This window comes from Callorhinchus milii, unplaced genomic scaffold (assembly GCF_018977255.1).
Source record: "Callorhinchus milii isolate IMCB2004 unplaced genomic scaffold, IMCB_Cmil_1.0 Scaffold2, whole genome shotgun sequence".
Lineage (NCBI taxonomy): Eukaryota > Metazoa > Chordata > Chondrichthyes > Chimaeriformes > Callorhinchidae > Callorhinchus > Callorhinchus milii.
In genome coordinates, this window is record NW_024704743.1 from 34,060,459 (window position 1) to 34,079,722 (window position 19,264).

At 43.0% G+C, this 19,264-nt stretch overlaps 1 protein-coding gene across 2 annotated transcripts in view; it reads left to right on the plus strand.

Annotated features, from left to right (window-relative positions):
* Window positions 1-16,398: 16,398 nt before the first annotated feature.
* Window positions 16,399-19,264, plus strand: part of LOC103184551 (GMP reductase 1) — a 36,450-nt gene continuing 33,584 nt past the window's right edge. Inside the window, exon 1 of one of the 2 annotated variants that reach the window (XM_007902612.2) lies at window positions 16,399-16,533. In XM_007902612.2, the coding sequence (XP_007900803.1) occupies window positions 16,447-16,533 (87 nt within the window). In that variant the 5' untranslated portion in view covers window positions 16,399-16,446. The remainder of the gene's footprint in view (window positions 16,534-19,264) is intronic. The other variant, XM_007902614.2, reaches the window with a different exon arrangement.

A 19,264-nucleotide genomic window follows, 5' to 3' on the forward strand; every position in this document is an offset into this window, starting at 1 on the left:
ACTATATTGACTTAGCATTTGAGAACACAGAATTCAAAAATTCTAAAATAAATTCTTGCATTTCAAATTTAGGAATTTGATAAGTTCTCACTCTGACATGCTAAGAAACTAGTCTAAGTCTGGTGGAAGGTCTTCACTCATGTGTCTGAATTGATTATAGGCTCTCAGATCAATAAGAGGAATGAACGGGGCACAGCACATTTAGAACTTAGCTTTACCTGATCTAAAATATTGGGTCCAATTCAAACAGACGTTAATCTTTCTTTTCCTCTAAAGCACACACCTTGCCATTGCGAATACTTTCTGGAAAACTTCTCATTGCTTGTCCTACCAGGACTACCTTACCCATTTGGGCTTTGTGCTTCAAGGGTTAAAAAGAGTCAAGAGTCAAGAGGAAAGAATCCTTGCCCTCAGTTTACTGAATCCTTAACAACAACAACAAAATTATATTTGTAAATAGCTGAGGTCTCTGTAAACATTTTTCCACCATCTTTTTGCTTTTCAGGATGTACTACATACCGTGCTTGCACATCCAGCATTAATAGATCAGCAGCTGTTCCTAACTCTCAGTGCATCTGCTCTTCAAGCAATGGCCTGAATCCATAATTACTATAATCCAGCTGTCATGTCCTAGATCAAATCCTGCAATTTTTCATATGATTAATAGATCTTTTTCTTTCTTACACCTTAGGGAGCTAGTCCAAACAAAAACATTCTGTCATTCACGCAAAACGTGCAATAGAGTTGTACACACTGCCAACTTATCAACCATTTACCATCAAAGGATAACTGCTAACATTGGCTCAACTGATCGTAATGTTGCCTCTGGGTCAGAGGTTGTGGGTTCACATAAATTGAGCAATTGCATCATAGCTGTTTGCAGGATCTTGCCATGTGCAAATTGATTGCCGTGTGTGCCACAGATAAGTCACTATTGCCTGTGTAATGCTTTTAGATGTTTTGACATGTTAAGCGCTTTATCAAATGCGCGGAGGAGTATTTTATTCTGTTTACCATGTTTTTCTATGATTAAATGTGGCGCAATATTCATTCTGTCCAATGCTTCAATTAACCCACCCACTTACTTCCACATTTTTAAGTCATTTCAAATGTTTTTGTGTGGACACTTTCCCTTATTAGTTTTTACAGTCAAATGCTGGGGGTGGTTAAGTCAGGTATAAAAACTTTTGAATAGCTCCTATGAAATGAAACAGGCTCATTTTCTCAGCTGAATTGTGCAGAGTTCTGTGCATTACAGTTGATTTATTAACTATGCCCCTTTGTTGGTAACAGGAGATTCCTGGATATTATATATATATTATTATATAATTATATATTATATAACTACAAGGAACGAATATATACTTACAAATCCAGCTTGAATGTTTCTAGGGCACAATTTAATGGATGTTCTTCCTACGAGTAACAAATCCTGGGTGGTATACAGCATATTATAACTTCTGCCACTTCAACTGTTACAACTTCACTGGTTACAACTTGTGTTGAGATGAACTGATCTGCCATCTACTGTCAAGGGTCGTACTATTAGAAACTTCAGCACCTGCTGCAGGTTTACTGAACACAATTAACTACAATAAAAACAACTTGCACTTATATAGCACCCCTCACGCAGGGTAGTATCCTATAGCGCTTGACAGAGCCTGACAAAACTAGAACTAAAATCAAGACTGAAGCTGGGGCGATGGGTGGGGGGGAAGGAATGGGGGAATAGGGTATCCATGTGGGTGTCCCAACCACATATGCAGCCTGACATTTCTGTTGATTCTAAAGTACCAAAAACATATTGAGTAGTACAGAAAACACATGCTCATCTGCACAACGTGGGGAAGTTTAGAAGCATCAATCAAGTTTACTGTATACTCTGTGAAGCACTTTGAGACATTCTGCTGACATGAAAGGTCTGAATTAGGTGCTAAGTTATGTAATTGGCAACCAACGAACCAGTGCTTCGTTTTGTTTCTGCTACCGCAAAACATTACCATAAGTAGGTCTAAATTGTGGGTCGGAGGTTGAATTTGGAAATCATTTAGAAATCTTGAATCCAGCAGCTTGTCATTGTCGAACTTTAAGTTTTCAGTATGAAATGCTATAAGACTTAAATAAATAATCTTTAAATTCGATGTAGTGTCTATCATGCCAGGAGAATGGCTCAAAGCGCTTCATGTGATATAGTGTAAAGTGCAGTGACTGTCTGTTTGTAGGCAAACCTGACAGTTTGCACAGTCATGAAATGAATGACCAATTTTATCAGGGGGATTGTTGACCAGGACACAAGAGAAACTCCCTTCTATTTTTGAATAGTACCATGGGATCTTTAACTCCACATGAATAGGTAGACAGGACCTCGATTTAACGTCTCATTTGAAAGGCAGCTCCTCCAACACTGCATTCGAGTGTCAACCTAGAGCCCTGGACTATATGAGTGTAATATCCCAACATAGGACTTGAACCCACGACCTTCTTACTCAAAGGCAAGAGTGCAATCAACTGAGCCAGACTGACACGCACTGCTGAGGCCATAAATGGGGGTTGCAATCCACGGATTTCAGGAGCATCATTACCATACAGGATCCCAAAATTCCCATATGATAATTGTGATCACAAAATCGTGGGATTGCAACCCCTAACTAAAGGCTGTCCTCAGGCTGACTAAAAGTCTCATGACCAGAATCTGCCTGGTGCTGACAGCTTGAAAGCTGCACACCCATGTCTGTGCAGAAAATGGAAACTAGAGTGGGTGGCGTGCAGTGATTTCAACTGCTGAGGACAAAACAGATAGGATTGTTTGTTTGACTGGTAGATTGTAAAATACCAATTAATAGAAATATTCCATCGAACAACAACAAAAATGAGCCGGAATCATCTCTTTTGAGCTTCAGTAAAGTAACCTCACTGAAAAATTCACCCAGGCAAAGATCTGAAAAGTATCCATGAAAAAAATATTGATCAATCCAAAGTACAGATAATAATAACAACTTGCATTCACATGGGTAGGCGATATTGGAGCACTTAACCCAAATAACAGAATAATATCATATGCTGCGTGCTGAATTACTTTCTTTATTACGGAATCTCACATTATAAAGATATAATAATAATCCTTACATTTGGTATAGTACTGTTAATATCGGGAGGACGTCTCAAAGCCCTTCACGGGATATACTGTGTTGTGTTTTGTGTTTACCTATGAAATGAATGACCAATTTTATTCCTTTATCTTACCTCATCTCCTAATGATTAGAAATAGACAGATCAAAAGAAATAGAGAGGAAGAAAGACACAATACAAATTTAAATTTACATTTATATAAAGCCTTTCATGTCGTAGGATGTCCCAAGGAGCTGGGGATTACTTGCCAAAAAGATCAAAATACATAGTGTCAATATTTTTTAAATAAATCAGTAACCAGATGACACAAAGTAGGGAAAACAGCTGAAAAAAATAGGAGGTTGGGAGAAACAGTTTTTCACTGCAGAGAATTGTTTGTTGCAAAAGGCTGGTGAGCCTGAGGCTGTAACAAAATACACAGAAAAAATAATATTACAAGTAATAAAAAAAGTGAATGGGAATGCAATTAGAGCAAATAATAATATCATAATAATCCTTACATTTGCTATAGTTCCTTTTCACATTGGGAAGACATCTCAAAGTGCTTCACAGAATGTACTATAAACTTTAATAATAATAATAATAATCCTTGCATTTGATATAACGCCTTATCACGTCTTCGAGATGTCTCAAAGCGCATCACAGAATACACTCAAAAGTGAATTGACTAAATATTTTGAGGCCGAACGCAGCAGACAATTGTGCAAAGCAGTGTCCCACAGTCATGGATTGAGTGACCAATTTATTATTATTAATTTTAGGTGAAATGCAGGAGCCAATTTGCCCATAATAATGTCCTACAATCAATTTGTATTGATTCTTTAATTTGTATTGATTCTATAATTTGTATTGTATTTGTATTCTATTAGTTATAAAATATATGACAGCATTTGATTGACCTGAAGCACAAACAGACAGGTAATGGCTTCTGATGTTTTCCAGGAACATCCTGAGGTTAGAATCATAGACATGTAAAGTGCAGAAGGAGGCCATTTGGCCCATCGAGTCTGATCCAGCTCTCAGAGTAAGCTGTACTTTCGTTCCCGCACTGCCCTGTCCCATCCCCATATGCCTTCAAGCCTCTAACTTTCATAAACCCATCCAGTTCCGTCTTGAAACCCATGATATTCTTGCCCATTCTTTCTCTATTCTGTGCTTTTTTCAGGTGTTATATATCACCTAATTTTGTTCAATACCATTGGCGAAAGCCCCACTAAATTATCACTCTCTCGCTCTCTTTCCACTATGAACTCATATCTCAGTATTTATTACCAGTCTGCCCTCTAGTGCTCAGTATATACTCTCCGTACAAGATCTAATGTACCTGAAGATAGCAGCACTCTCTCCTTAATCCTGGATCTGCTGGCTTGCGTGTTGCCTGGGCAACGTGGCGTAAGAATGTTATTATTATTATGAGTTTGAGTTTTTGACACTCTATTAATTTTGTACATTATTATGTCAATCACCTGGAGTACATGTGTTGATAGTTACAGTGAATATTAATTACCTTTTAAGTTTGCCTTGTGTTAAGTTGCAAGGAATTGCAAGGAGATGTTTTTCAGCCGCTAGTAATTAGGAACTATCCAGAATTGCAACATTATCGTAAATGTACAAGAAGTGCTCTTTATACTGACCCCAGGCCTCCCCAGTGAGCAATGCCATTCTGGTCTTTATTCATTCTTCTGTTCCTCTCATTTTCCTTTTTTTATATAAAGGATTGAAATTCCTCCTTGTCTCAGCCCGTGAGACCATTTTGTTTTTAAATACAAGTCTGTACAGAATTATGTAAATTTCAATCTTAATTTGGGAGATGTGCAGTTATTATTATAGTTTGATATAGCACCTTTCATGTCAGGATGACGTCTCAAAATGCTTCACAAGATTCACTGAAAAATGCATTGATTGTGTACCTTGTGGGTGAATGCGACAACCAATTTGTACAGATTGTCCCACAAACAGCAATTGAAGTAAATGATCATTTTTATTTTATTTGGGGATTGATGGGCCAGGATACCAGGAGAAACTCCTTTATCTTTTTGCATAGTGCCATGGAATATTTAATGTCAACCCGAATAGACAGAAGGGACCTTGGTTTAATATCTCTTCTAAGGAATCTAATAATGCTGCATTATACACTATGAACAGTAGATAGAGCTCTATCTCTGTGTATCTTTTGTGCAAGTGACTGGAGTCTGAGTCAGTCATACTGAAAAGATTTGTGGAGGATTCTATGCATGAGATTTGCCAGTTCAGGGTGTTTAGTATTTTTAGAAGCAACAAATATAAGCAACGGAAGATAGAAATCTGTAACCTATTTCTGGATAGGCCTGATATGTTTGATGTTATTGTAATCAATAATCCCATCCTTTCTGGCTCTGAATCGTGGTCTATCATATGCACTTTGTTAAGAATAAACAAGGAATTGTAAGGGTTAAAGTTGTGCTTTCATTAATAAGATGTTATGAAAGTGTTAACTGAGAAGTAATAATTACAATATCGTTGGAACTTAATGCAATGCCTTATCATGTTGAATTGTCTCAAAATGCTTCACAGTAAAGGTCAGCTTGTGTAGGGAGGAGCTGGGGAGACTGGCAAGCAGAGCATTGGAATACTTGAGCCTGGACATGATGAAGGCCTGGATGAGAGTCTTGGCAGCGAGAAGTAGTGGCGGAGTCGAGCCAATTTAAGAACTTAGCAAAATTCTGTTCACTCTCAAATCCTAAGGTATTTGCCTTGAAGGCTAAAATCACCAGAAATCTCAGTCCTTTGTGATTTGTTACATGTTGTTACTCTCCAATCAATTGCCCCTGGTTCAGTTGGCAGCACTCTTGCCTCTGAGTCAAAACGTGTGGGTTCAAGCTCGATATCGGTATTTGGAACTCACATAGTCACAGTGTGGTGAAGGGGGTGGGGGAGGAGGGGTGCAGCATTGCTCGAGGTGCCATCCTTCGGATGAGATGTTAAACCGAGCCCTGTCTGTCTGATCAGGTGGATGTTAAAGATCCCATCTCGTTATTCAAAAAGACAAGGACTTTTTCCCAGTGTCTAACAATTCTCCAAAATAACATGGTTCATTTATTTCATTGGTTGTTTGTGGAACATTGCTGGCATAACTTGGCTGTTGTGTTCATCCACAAAACACAGTTACTGCACTTTACAATATATCTTGTGAAACTTGGGATGTCCTCCTGATGTAAAATACAAGGATTATTATCATTTGATTCATCACAAATTCAACCTGCGCGGTATTTGCAATTGCAAATATATCCCAGTTTCTTGTATGTGTCCTGGAGATCTATGTCAGTGTATTCCAGACTAAAAAGGACCAGGAATTGGAAAGGGAGCAGACTTTCACTGAAAATTGTTTTTAGACACCAGAAACACGTTTCTCAGACTGCGAATGCTTTAACAGATTTAAACTCACAGAAAGGGAAGGGAATTAAAATGTATACTGAGGCCACTTCCCCTGTTTGTTATGGAACATTCTTAAATCAATTATGCCTTTGCAGATCCTGGCACTAATGACCAATTCCTTTCAACACCTACTCCAGCTAGTAAAAGAATTGCATCCCTTCATCCTACCCAGTCCATGATCTTGAAAGCAACTCCCAAAAACTGTGTTTGCACATCCTGCACACTACGTTCTCTGTCCATCCTGTAAACACTGGATTTGCATTAGCAGCGTAAATTTCATAATTTGAAAATTTACAGGGAGCTTGTTATTTATTATCCCACTATTATTAGCAGTGTGTGTTATCAATGGTGTAATACAAAAGGATATGTGATAATTCTCATGATACTACATGATACCCCTGTAATACAACAACAACAACAACAAGATTCCATTTATAAAGCGCCTTTCACGTCAGGAGGACGTCCCAAGGCGCTGCACAGTTGGGTCATGACCCGAGCAGGGGGGAAATGGTCAGGGTGAGGGAAGGGAGGGAGCAAGGAGGGGGAAATGGTCAGGGTGAGGGGAGGGAAGGGAGGGAGCGAGGAGGGGGAAGAGAGTCGAGAGGGGAGCTGAAGGCACGGTCAAAGAGAAGAAAGGGGAATGAAGGAGAAATTTCACCTGGGTCTAAAATTTATTCTATTTTTAAATGTCTTAAGGTATAAAGCCTCAGGAGTCTGGACTGGGACCATTCCTGTTCCTTGTAAATATTAATGATTTGGATTCACAGACCCAGAGTAACAGTGTAAGATAGTTAAATTTACAGATGACATCAACTTGGGGAGGTAAGCAGGTCTCTTTGGAGCTGACCTGGCTCCAAGGTAATGTGCTTGGCAACAGAAAGTCGGAATCGAGTTCATCCTTTGTGACAGTCTCAACAATCCTTTTCCTGAACCAGTCGGGTGTGCAGAAATCCAGACATTGTTAATCAAACATAAGGTCTTTAGAGGGGCAGACCAGTCACTGGGGGCATGGATTCTTTCCACTCAACTGCTGTTAGCCCTGCAAGCCAAAGCCCTTACAGGTAGGGTGGTCATTGATAGAGAGTCCTCTCAATAGCAAGCTATGCAGTTTTAGTTGGTAAAGCTCCATCAGTACTCCAGCCCACATTCTGCAGTCCCCAAGCCTTGGCTCTTACCAACCTGCAACTAATGCTTTCGGGAATTAGGTAAGCAGGATGCATCCCTCCCGGGAGAGTGTGCACATTCCATTCCAAACATACAGATATTCCCATGTGCAAGTGGCATACATGAATGAAACTAATGTTGGGAATCATCTTGCAAAAAAAATCACAATTGGGTACCAATAGATCACAATAATAATTTAGAATATAACAATACTAATAGATGCAAAATGTAGCTGTTTGAGATGAGCAGCTGCTTAGCTCAGAAAATGCAGCTGATTGAGTTTCACGTGACTCAATTTAGGCATGATCATAACCTTATAATAGAAACTTTACCAACCATTTATTATCCTTTCAGAATACCAAGCCTTTATGTCTTCACATTACAGTATCAAGCTGTTTGTTGAATGATACCAGTGTCCTGATTCTACAACCCTTCCTCTGAACTCACTCCAGCTGTTGATTACTCTCTGTAAAAGCTGTCTGCAAAAGTGTCAGCTTGACTCAGTTTGTACACTCTCACCTCTGTTTTATGGGTTCTATGCTCTTTGTCAAGACCTGAGCTCAAAGGCCAGTGTGACATGATAGCTTTTGAACAGGATGTTAAACCAATGCAAAATACTGCAGATGCTGGAAATCTGAAACAAGAACAGAAGTCGCTGGGAACACTCAGAGGTCAGGCAGCATCTATGGAAATCATTTTCCATAGATGGTGCCTGACTTGCTGAGTGTTCCCAGCGACTTTGCTTTCGTTAAACCAATGTTCCAACTGCCTGTTAGAGTAGAAGTTCAAGACCTCACAACATTATTCAAAAATAGAAGGGAGTTTCTCTCAATGTCCTGGTCAACAATCCTCCAGATAAAAGGGTTACTCAACTCACGGGTGTTTCTAAGATTTTGCTGTGCATATAATGGATGGTCTTGACAGCAATTCTTGACAGCAACTTGACAGAAATCCCTGAGAAGCACTTCGTTTCAATATTATAACTTATATCAAATGCAAAGATCATAAAGCAATAATCACTGGTTCCTGTCGTAAAATTACCCTTCGCAGTTCTGAACCTGTCTCCTCTTGTCCTTTATCAGAATTTATTTTTGAGTTTACATTCTCTATCTCATTTACAATACAATTGATATGGTGCCTTTTTACATGGGGAGGACTTGTCAAAGCACTTTCACATTATATAAATGCAAGGTTTATTATTGTTTATATACCTCTATGAGGTTCCCATTTGGATGTCTGTTTTCAAGGTTGAAGAGCCCTAATTTATGAAACCTTCATCAGTAAGATTGAGCAGGGTAATCACAAGATCAAATTTTCAAATTTGCACCCATAGTATATGCTGTGAAGTGCTTTGAGATGTCTCGAGGACATGATAGGTGCTGTAGCAAATGCAATTATTATTATTAATATATTATTATTATTATTATCATCATCACATTTGGCAGGTAAAGACATAGATGGCTGGATAGGAACCAAGTTCCTTTGAGATGAATACAATACAATAAACAATGTTTTTGTGGAGTTTGTGCTATTGCATAATGTACTCACTTTGTATAGCTTGTTGAATGTCCATCTCTGACCAATGATCCTTATACGGGGAGGGGGTGGGGGGGGTAATTGAAGTTTACATCACGTGATCTGGGATGTGGTCAAGTCCTTGTTTATATAACACTAGTTCCCTGAAGTGTCCATTTGTCAGACAGTGTCAAGTTAACGCCCAGCACTCGCCTTATGTGTTTCCAGTCGTGAACAGCACCAACCTGATCTGAACTTTGATTCATGTAATCCATTTCAAATTTCCAGTGAGAGGTGACTAAGTTTATTCCCCATCAGCAGCAAACATAAAATGTTATTCTATTTATACACTGAGTTTTTAGTCATGGCACAAGCTATTTGGGAAGAGAAGGGGCCTGATGCCAGAGTTGCAGCCTGGAAGGGCTCAGGCTGTTTTCAGGAACAGCACTGAATGTTTGATGCCATGCACACAGTTACATGGTGAGGGCATGCATTGTGAAATGCAACTATGGAACAGTTGTGTTGAAGTGTTTCTCAGAAGCACTAACATTAGGGAAATGTTATGAGTGCAATTTCCGATCAAAAAGCGTGTGAGACAGATTGCCAACACGTGATCTTTGAGTTACCGATGTACATGCCAGTCTTGGTGAGTTTAAGTGCTTCAAGATGCTGCCCCACGTGAAGGGCGCTATATAAATGCACGTTGTTGTTGTTGAGTCAACAGTTAACCATTAGTTGTTAAATTTACTGAACAGGGCGGTGGGGGAAACCCATACTGAGCTCACACTAGCCGAGGATAATGAATTTACCGATAATTGCAGAATCATCTCCAAACAGTGAGCTTTATTTCTCAAAACAAGATGTGGTTCACCAAAACAGGTCACCCTGTTGAATCCAAATGAGCAAGAGCCATACTCCAAGCAAATAACATTTGAGATCTAATTTTTACTGGCATCCATGTTCTAGTAAAGCTCGGAAATAGATGTTCCACAAACAGACAAACAACCTCTGCTGTGTTAATGGCGTACTTAATATATCGTAAGGCCAGGTTGGTGAGCAGAGCAGGATCTGAATTGTAGTTATTTCTGTTCCCTGTTGTAAGCATAGTGCCTAAGTCAGACAGTAATTTGAGACATGGAATACTTTTGGCATGGTTGGTAATGTGTAAGCAATGAGGGAAATCAAATAAAGACTGTGTTTGCATAGCAAGCAGAGTGACACCAGTGCCAGCAAGTGTTAATTTGTGCTTTTTCTATGCTAAGATCTTCTGTCATATTTGTGTTGCAGGATCAGAAAAAGTCCGAGTACTGTGTACTCAGCGCCTTGGGACGTCCTCCCGACATGAAAGGCGCTCTATAAATGAAATCTTGTTCTTGTTGTTGTACAGTCGCTTACCCTAGCAAAAGCAACTCTAACTATATTGTCTTCGACCAACCCTGCCAATAATGTTACTATGCTGCATTAATCAACAATCACCCAGATAAATTCATCATTCACCTCATGGGTGTTTGTGGGAGCATGCTGTGTGCAAATTGGCTGCCACATTTGCCTATAAAATACACAGTCACAACACTTAACAACAATTACCTGTGAAGTGCTTTTAAGGCACCGTATCAACTGCAAGGATTATCTATCTATCTATCTATCTATCTATCTATCTATCTATCTATCTATCTATCTATCTATCTATCTATCTATCTATCTATCTATCTATCTATCTATCTATCTATCTATCTATCTATCTATCTATCTATCTATCTATCTATCTATCTATCTATCACAACTGGTACCGCCTTCCATCACCTCCGGAATGTCGCAAGACTACGGCACTACCTCACCCCACGCGCTGCTGAAACTCTGGTCCACGCCTTTATCACCTCAAGGCTGGACTATGGGAACTCTCTCCTCGCCGGCCTTCCCGTCACCTCCCTCCACAAGCTGCAGGTCATTCAGAACTCTGCAGCTCGTATACTGTCCCGCACCAGGCTTCGCGACCACATCACTCCCACCCTCGCTCGCCTCCACTGGCTCCCCATCCCCCAGAGGATCGAATTCAACATCCTCATCCTCACCTACAAGGCCATTCACGGCCTTGCTCCCTCCTAGCTCTCCGACCTACTATCCCCCTACCTACCTGCCCGTACCCTCCGTTCCTCTGGCTCCGGTCTGCTCCACATCCCCCGCCCCAACCACCCTACCATCGGTGGCCGACCACTCAGCCCCGAGCCTCTGGAACTCTATCCCCCAGTGCCTTCGCCTTGCTTCCTCCCTTTCCTTCTTCAAGGCCGGTCTCAAGACCTTTCTCTTTGACCGTGCCTTCAGCTCCCCTCTCGACTCTCTACCCCCTCCTCGCTCCCTCCCTTCCCTCCCCTCACCCTGACCATTTCCCCCCTGCTCGGGTCCTGACCCAACTGTACAGTGCCTTGGGACGTCCTCCCGACGTGAAAGGCGCTCTATAAATGGAATCTTGTTGTTGTTGTTGTATCTATCTATCTATCTATCTATCTATCTATCTATCTATCTATCTATCTATCTATCTGTCTGTCTGTCTGTCTGTCTGTCTGTCTGTCTGTCTGTCTGTCTGTTTGTGGAGTCCTGTAGTTCAGTGGTTAGAGCACTCAGCATGCAAGTGAGAGCACCTGGGCTTGATTCCCGGGCAGGATGAAACGTTGGGCAAGTTTCCTTATTCCACACGCCTGTGTTTATCCAGCAGTAAGTAGGAACCCAGTTGTTAGTCGATTGATGGATCGCTTTTCCGGGGGTAATTATCCCTTCAAAATAAATAATTTGGTCACTCAATCCACGACTGTTTGTGGGATACTGCTGCGTGCAATTGACTGCCATATTTCGCCCACAAAATAGCGAAAACAGTCGTGGATTGAAGTGGCTAATTTGTTTTTTTTCTTGAGAGATTATTATCGGGCATGTGGAGTAAAGAAACATACCCACATTTTACCCTGCCTGGAATCGAACCCAGGTCTCTTGCTGGTGAGGCGAATGTGCTAGCCACTAAGCTAGGACTCATTTGCAAGTTTGCTGACCTGGACAACTGTTCTCCTTTTGAATAGGGTCATGGTATCCTTATCATCCATCTCAACAGGCAGAAAAGGCCTTGACATCACATCCCCAAAATTTGAAGAGATGTAAAGGTGAAAACAAGGATCTTGAACTTGATCTGCTAGGTGATGGGGAGGCAATGGAGCCAAGCAAGGATGCGGGTCATAGGCTAAAGGAAACAGGTGTAAAGGACACGGCTGTATAATTCTGGCTATTCTGCAGATTTTGTACTGCTTCTCACTCCATCACGATACTTGTTTATAATGATGATATACTTTGCTGTGCATGCAATCATAACCATTTTCATCAGTGCTTGTGTTGACTGATAACTAAGACTTTCACGATAATTGTGTCAATGTATCCACTTTCACCATCTTGCACTTTGTGGTCACTTAAAAGCTCATCCTGACTGGCTTAAATCGAACTTAATGGTCTATTGGCAGATCTGGCTGGACCTTATCAAATCCTACCGCTCCTCCCTCGCCTCCACTAAATCTTCGTTCTACTCCAAGACAATCTTGGAGGCCAAGAACACCCACAGACTCCTCTGTTCCTCCACCCACCCTCTTATGCCTTACCCATCCTCACTTCCAATGCCACCTGCGAGGTGACCGTGGACTCCCTCGAATCCATAGTTGAGGGGATCCACTCAGCTGCCTCTGCCCTTCTGTCTTCTACACCCTCCCCATCTCCTCCACCCACCCCGGCCCTTACCTATCCCTCCTTCCACACCTTCGAACCTGTCTCCCCCTCCTCTTTCACCACCACTATAACCCACATGAAACCGACCACCTGCTCCCTCGACCCCATCCCTACCCCTCTCCTGACCTCCCAGCTCCACCTTCTTGCCCCTCTACTCACAGACATAATAAACCCCCCCTATCAACTAGTACTGTTCCCACCCCATTAAAAACAGCCATCATCACTCCTGTCCTCAAAAACCCTCCCTGAAGCCATCTGTGCTCTCAAACAACTGCCCCATCTCCAACTTCCCCTTCCTATCCAAGATCCTGGAATGAGTTGTTGCTTCCCAGCTTCACTCCTTCCTCTCCCGCCACTCCCTTCACGAACACCTCCAATCGGGTTTCCATGCCGCCCACAGCACAGAAACAGCCCTGGTCAAAGTGACAAATGACATTCTGTCCATCTGCGACCAGGGATCCCTCTGCCTCCTCGTCCTCCTTGACCTTTCTGCTGCCTTCGATATCATTGACCATCCACTGTCTCTCCTCTCACCTCAACCTTCACGGTTCGGTCTTTGACTGGTTCAGGTCGTACCTCTCACACCGCCTCCAATTCATCTCCACAAACGGTTTCTCCTCTAGCTCCCGGACTGTCTTGTGCGGCGTTCCTCAGGGCTCTGTCCTTGTTCCCCTCCTCTTCAATATCTATATGATCCATCTTGGTGACATCATCTGCAGACATGGGATTAACCTCCACATGTATGTGGATTACACTCAACCTACCCGCCTGTCAGACATCAAGTCCTGGATGAGAGCTAATTTTCTTCAGTTGAACATCAACAAGACCGAGGCTCTCCTGATTGGCTCCCGTTAGAGCCTTCTCACCTCAGGCGCTGACAGCATCACCATCCATGGTTGCACACTCCACTTTACTAAGCCGGTCCGGAATCTTGTTTAACCCTTAACTATCTTTTCTACTCCACATCCGTGCTATGACTCGCTCTGCCTTCCCCCACCTCCGCAACATTGCAGGCCGCTGAAACCCTCATACACACATTCATTACATCGCGGCTTGACTATGCAAACTTATTGCTTGTCAGCCTCCCCAACTCCTCCCTCCATAGGCTGCAGATCATCCAGAACTCTGCAGCCCATGTCCTTTCCTGTACCAAGCTCCGTGATCCTATCACCCCCATCCTTGCCCGACTCCACTGACTTCCCATCACACAGGATACAGTTCAAGATCTTGGTCCTCACCTTCAAAGCCCTCCATGGTCTTACTCCCCCCTGACCATCCTGCCCACTCCCTCCGCTCAACGGGCTCCGGCCTGCTTCACTTCCCCCGCCTCGCCCACCCCACTATTGGCGGACGGGTGTTCCTCCACTCTAGCCCCACCCTCTGGAACGCCATCCTGCAGTCCTTCCACCTCATCCTCTCCCTTGTCTCCTTCAAGAGCGATCTCAAGACCCTCCAATAGGCAAAACAGAAGTGCTAAGAAAATAATGACATCCTGTCCTGTGATTGTTCAGCCACCAGACTTACTGCCTGATTTCAGAATAGCTCCTGTAATGGCTATAAGAGCTAATTTTTTNCAATTGAAGGTCAACAATGTAATGGCTCAATGGAAGAAAATCCTCCCAGTATGTTCTCAAAGGTCACTGTGTTGACAACAGCTCTGTGACATAACAACGCTTGGCACTGGATTGTGATCTCCCAATGGCAGGTTCTTGGTTTCAGCCAAGCTATCAGGAGAGAAAGCAAACAATGACTGCGGCCACTTCCTTATACCTCCCAGCAGATGAACATGGACACATTGAGGTTCAGATCTACAGGGTATACACCAAGTCCTCTTACTCCCCCCCATGATTTTTTCTTACAATTAATTTTTTATTTTCCGTTAAAGATGAGTTCAGTGTAACAATGTCTGAGACCAATAACTTTCTCGTCACTCTGTCCATCAATGTTACAGAAGATATCGCACCAAACATGGCGATGGAACATTATCTGCCATGAAAATGGACGTCTAAATACAGTTAAACACTTGTATTGAATACAATCTCTTCCTCCAGGGACAGAAGCTGTATGATTGGGGAATATAAATACTGCAGTCGGTCTTGATGCTCCCAGGTAAAGGAGGGCAAAGTTCAGCCAGGGTCCTAATCCTCTGTTTAACTAGCAGTAAGTATGAACGTGATTGTTAATCAATTGGAGCATCGCTTTCCGGGGGCAATAATCCCTTCAAAATAATAATAATGTGGTCTCTCAATCCGCGACTGTTTGTGGGACACAAACGCAGTTGGCTGCCATTTTTCATCCACAAAACACAGTCATTACACTTTACAGTATATTCTGTGAAGTGCTTTGAAACGTCTCAACTATGTGATAAGGCGCTATATCAAATACAAGGATTATTAATATTATTATTATTATTATCGCTGTACAGGAACTCCGGCTAGAGTGCAGGTGTACGTGCGGATGTCAGGCTTGGCCCGAATCGGGCTCGCCTGCGGTGAATTAACCACCGGCCCCCTCACCAACAGAGAGCCGGGTGAAGAATGATTACTTGGCCGGGGGGATACTCCACAGAGAGCAATGGCTAACCGCGCAACTGGGGAACACTGCCGAGTGCTGCATCGCTACTGCATTGGCAGCTCACTGAACTGAGCCAATGGCATTGAAAACCAAGCAGGTAAACACAGAGTCCCTGGGGGGGGGCATATTGCCTCTGTAAGTGGTAGTGGAACTGCAGTGTCCCAGAGTGCATGTGCAGACATTGGCTCTGCAGTCTGCTCTTTGATAGAGGGAATGAGTAAGGGAGGGAGGGATAGAGAGAGAGAGAGGGAGGGAGGGATAGAGAGATAGAGAGCGAGAAAGAGAGAGAGAGAGGGAGGGAGGGAGGGATAGAGAGAGAGAAAGAGAGAGAGGGAGGGAGGGAGGGATAGAGAGAGAGAAAGAGAGAGAGGGAGGGAGGGAGGGATAGAGAGAGAGAGAGGGAGGGAGGGATAGAGAGAGAGAAAGAGAGGGAGGGAGGGAGGGATAGAGAGAAAGAGAGAGAGGGAGGGAGGGATAGAGGGATAGAGAGAGAAAGAGAGAGAGGGAGGGAGGGATAGAGGGATAGAGAGAGAGAGAGAGGGAGGGAGGGATAGAGAGAGAGAGAGAGGGAGGGAGGGATAGAGAGAGAGAGAGAGGGAGGGAGGGATAGAGGGATAGAGAGAGAGAGAGAGAGGGAGGGAGGGAGGGAGGGAGAGGAGAGGGTATACACTGACAGCACGTAAAGCGATTGCAGCTCTGCAGCACTCGTGAAAGTGATCTTCCCTAATACAGTGTCGGTGGGGGCTGTGCCTGGCGCTCGGATGCCCTATAAATGCGCTGCGTGCGGGGCGCTCCGGCTTTTGTTTTGCCGGAGCGGAGCGACACCCGCAGCGGCAACAGCAGCAACAGCAGCAGCAACAGCAGCAGCGGCAGCTTTAGCGGAGTGTCAGGATGCCCCGAGTGGACGCCGATCTCAAGCTGGACTTCAAAGATGTTCTGGTGCGACCCAAGAGGAGCAGCTTGAAAAGCAGATCGGAGGTGAGAGGCGCAGACCCCAATGCACTGGGGGGTGAACGTGCGAGAAGTTGTCCATCCAGATCTGCCTCTATCTCCACTCTCAGCTCATCTCTACCTTTATTCGACTCTCTCTCTCTCTCCCTCCCTCTCCCTCTCTCTGTCTGTCTCTGCATGATCTGAATCTTGCTCTGGGGGCTGCTCTGATCTCTCACGAAGTATATGCAATGACAAAAGTTAATGATACCAGTCTGGTTTTTTTTTCCCCCCCACCCCCTCCCCCTCACTGCTTGGCTGGTTGGTAGCTTGGAAACGAGTCCAGGGGACTAGGGGGAAGGTCAAGGCAAAGCAACTTGACACCCCCAACAGCAATAAATAGCCCCTGAGATTTCCTTGATGAACTTTGGTAAACGGACTGGATTCGACGCAGCGTTTACTCTCACCCGTGCCCCTCCGCCCGCAGTTTCCATTTCCGTGGGTGCCAGCCTTCTTATTCGCTTCTGGCAAATAATAACCTTCGAACGTTTCTTCTAATCGAATCCAAAATTAGAATTTGGTCGCTCAATCCGCGGCTGTTTGTGGGGACGCTGCTGCGCGCAATTGGCTGCCGCGTTTCGCCCACAAAATATACGGTCAATTCACTTTGCAGTATGCGCTGTGAAGCGCTTTGAGACGTCTCGAAGACGTGATAAGGCGCTATATCAAATGCAAGGATTATTATTGTTTGATGCATTTTCACCCACGCTTTATTGAATCAAAAAAACACTTTCAGCTGTAATGAGACCCTGAGTGCAGCCTCGGATGAGTGCATCAGTGTTTAATGTCCATTTGCCCACAATCATACATACATTTGCACAATCATTAGCAATTGATTTGGGTAAGATGCAATATTCGCATCATTTCTCACCCTCAACCCCCACCCCCTTTTTAGAGTTCATTCACCTTCAAGCTATTTTTGCAGCTCTCCTGCCTGTGACAAAGTAAAGGATTCATGCAAAAGATCCCGTTTCTAAAATAACACAATGCTTGAGTAACATCAAAAACCATCCATTTCATTGGGAAAAAAAAGCAGGGACTGAAACTTTAGTATAATAACAGCCAGCAGTTCCAAAATGAAAGACTGTCATTTTACTGGCAATGATAGGTTTCTATACAATCCCTTAGCTGTGTTACTAATAAAGCTCTAATTAAGATTTTGTTCTCAGTTTTGACTTGACCCACTTGCTATAAAACACACATTGTTTGGTTTCCAGACAGTAACTGTGATTGTATTGGGCTATGATATTGGAAAGTGAGCAGTTCTTGAGTATTTAATAATAATGATAATCCTTGCATTTGATATCGCGCCTTATCACATCTTTGAGACATCTCAAAGTGCTTCACTGTAAAGAATCTACCATAAAGTGAATTGACTGTATATTTTGTGGGCGAAACGCGGTGGGCGAAATTGCGCCCAGCAGTATCCCACAGCCTGTCATGGATTGAGTGACCAATTTTTTNAAAGAAATTATTACCCCTGGAAAAGTGATCCACCAATCGACTAACAACCGGGTTCCTACTTACTGCTGGGTAAACAGAGACGTGTGGAGTAAGGAAACTTGGCCAACATTTTGCCCTGCCGGGAATCAAACCTAGGTCTCTCGCTTGCGTGGCAAGTGCTCTAACCACTGAGCTACAGGACATTTAATAAATGATTGAAGTGATCAGGCTGATTTAATGTCTTAGGTTACTGTACCTGCAAAAACAAGCAGCAGTAGCCAACAATCCTTACATTTGATGCAGTACCTTTCACGTCAGGAAGAAATCTATGTTTCAACAATGCTTTAGCATTCCTTATTTACATAACTCATTGCTCATTTTTTCTGACATTCTGCTGCAGTACCCATTAGAGACTGACAAAAANGTAAGACAGTATAGAAATCTGGTGGGTAATTCTCTTGAGATACATGGTCAGGTCAATAGAGGCATTGCTCAGTAAAGTAATACGTCAGTCCTCTGAGTGAATCCTGCAGGGAAATGAATGGTGCAGTGATAGGAGAATACACCTTTGCATGTCGAGAAGTATGTAGGTTCGGAGTCTCTCCAAGAATGATACATTATACCTTTTTCATGGCACCATTAACTGGAAAGAATTTGTGAATTTGTGCCAAAATTGACGCAGAAATTCAAGTCCAGGCTGAATTTTAGAAGCAGCTCGGGTCAGATTTTTCCATTCATGCCAGACACTGGCACCTTCTCCCGTTTACTAAGATGGGCAAGTTTCCTTACTCCACACCTGATAGTCATCCCTCAAGAAAAAAGTAACAATAATAAATTGTTCACTTTAATCCACGAGTTTGTGGGACACTGCTGTGCGCAATTGACTGCCGCATTTCGCCCACAAATATATAGTTACAGTATATTCTGTGAAGCGCTTTGAGGCGTCTAGAAGACGTGAAAAGCGCTATATCAAATGCAAGGATTATTATTATTGTTAGGTTCAAGCAAACAGGCCGGGAACTGAGCTCACAGTCTTAAACAGTGGTGGTCAGCGTTTATGTCAGCCAACAAAATAAACTGATGCCATAAATCAATAATTATTCAATCAATAAAAAACTGAAAACACATTACTGATCGAAAATGGACTTAACTAGACTCATGCAAATGTTCGGGGCACCGATTCTTGACAGAGGCGTGGGCCACTTCCAGTCTGCAGGCCACAGGTTGGCCACCATTGGTCTAGACTAATGCACCAGTGTGATACTGATGGTGCTAT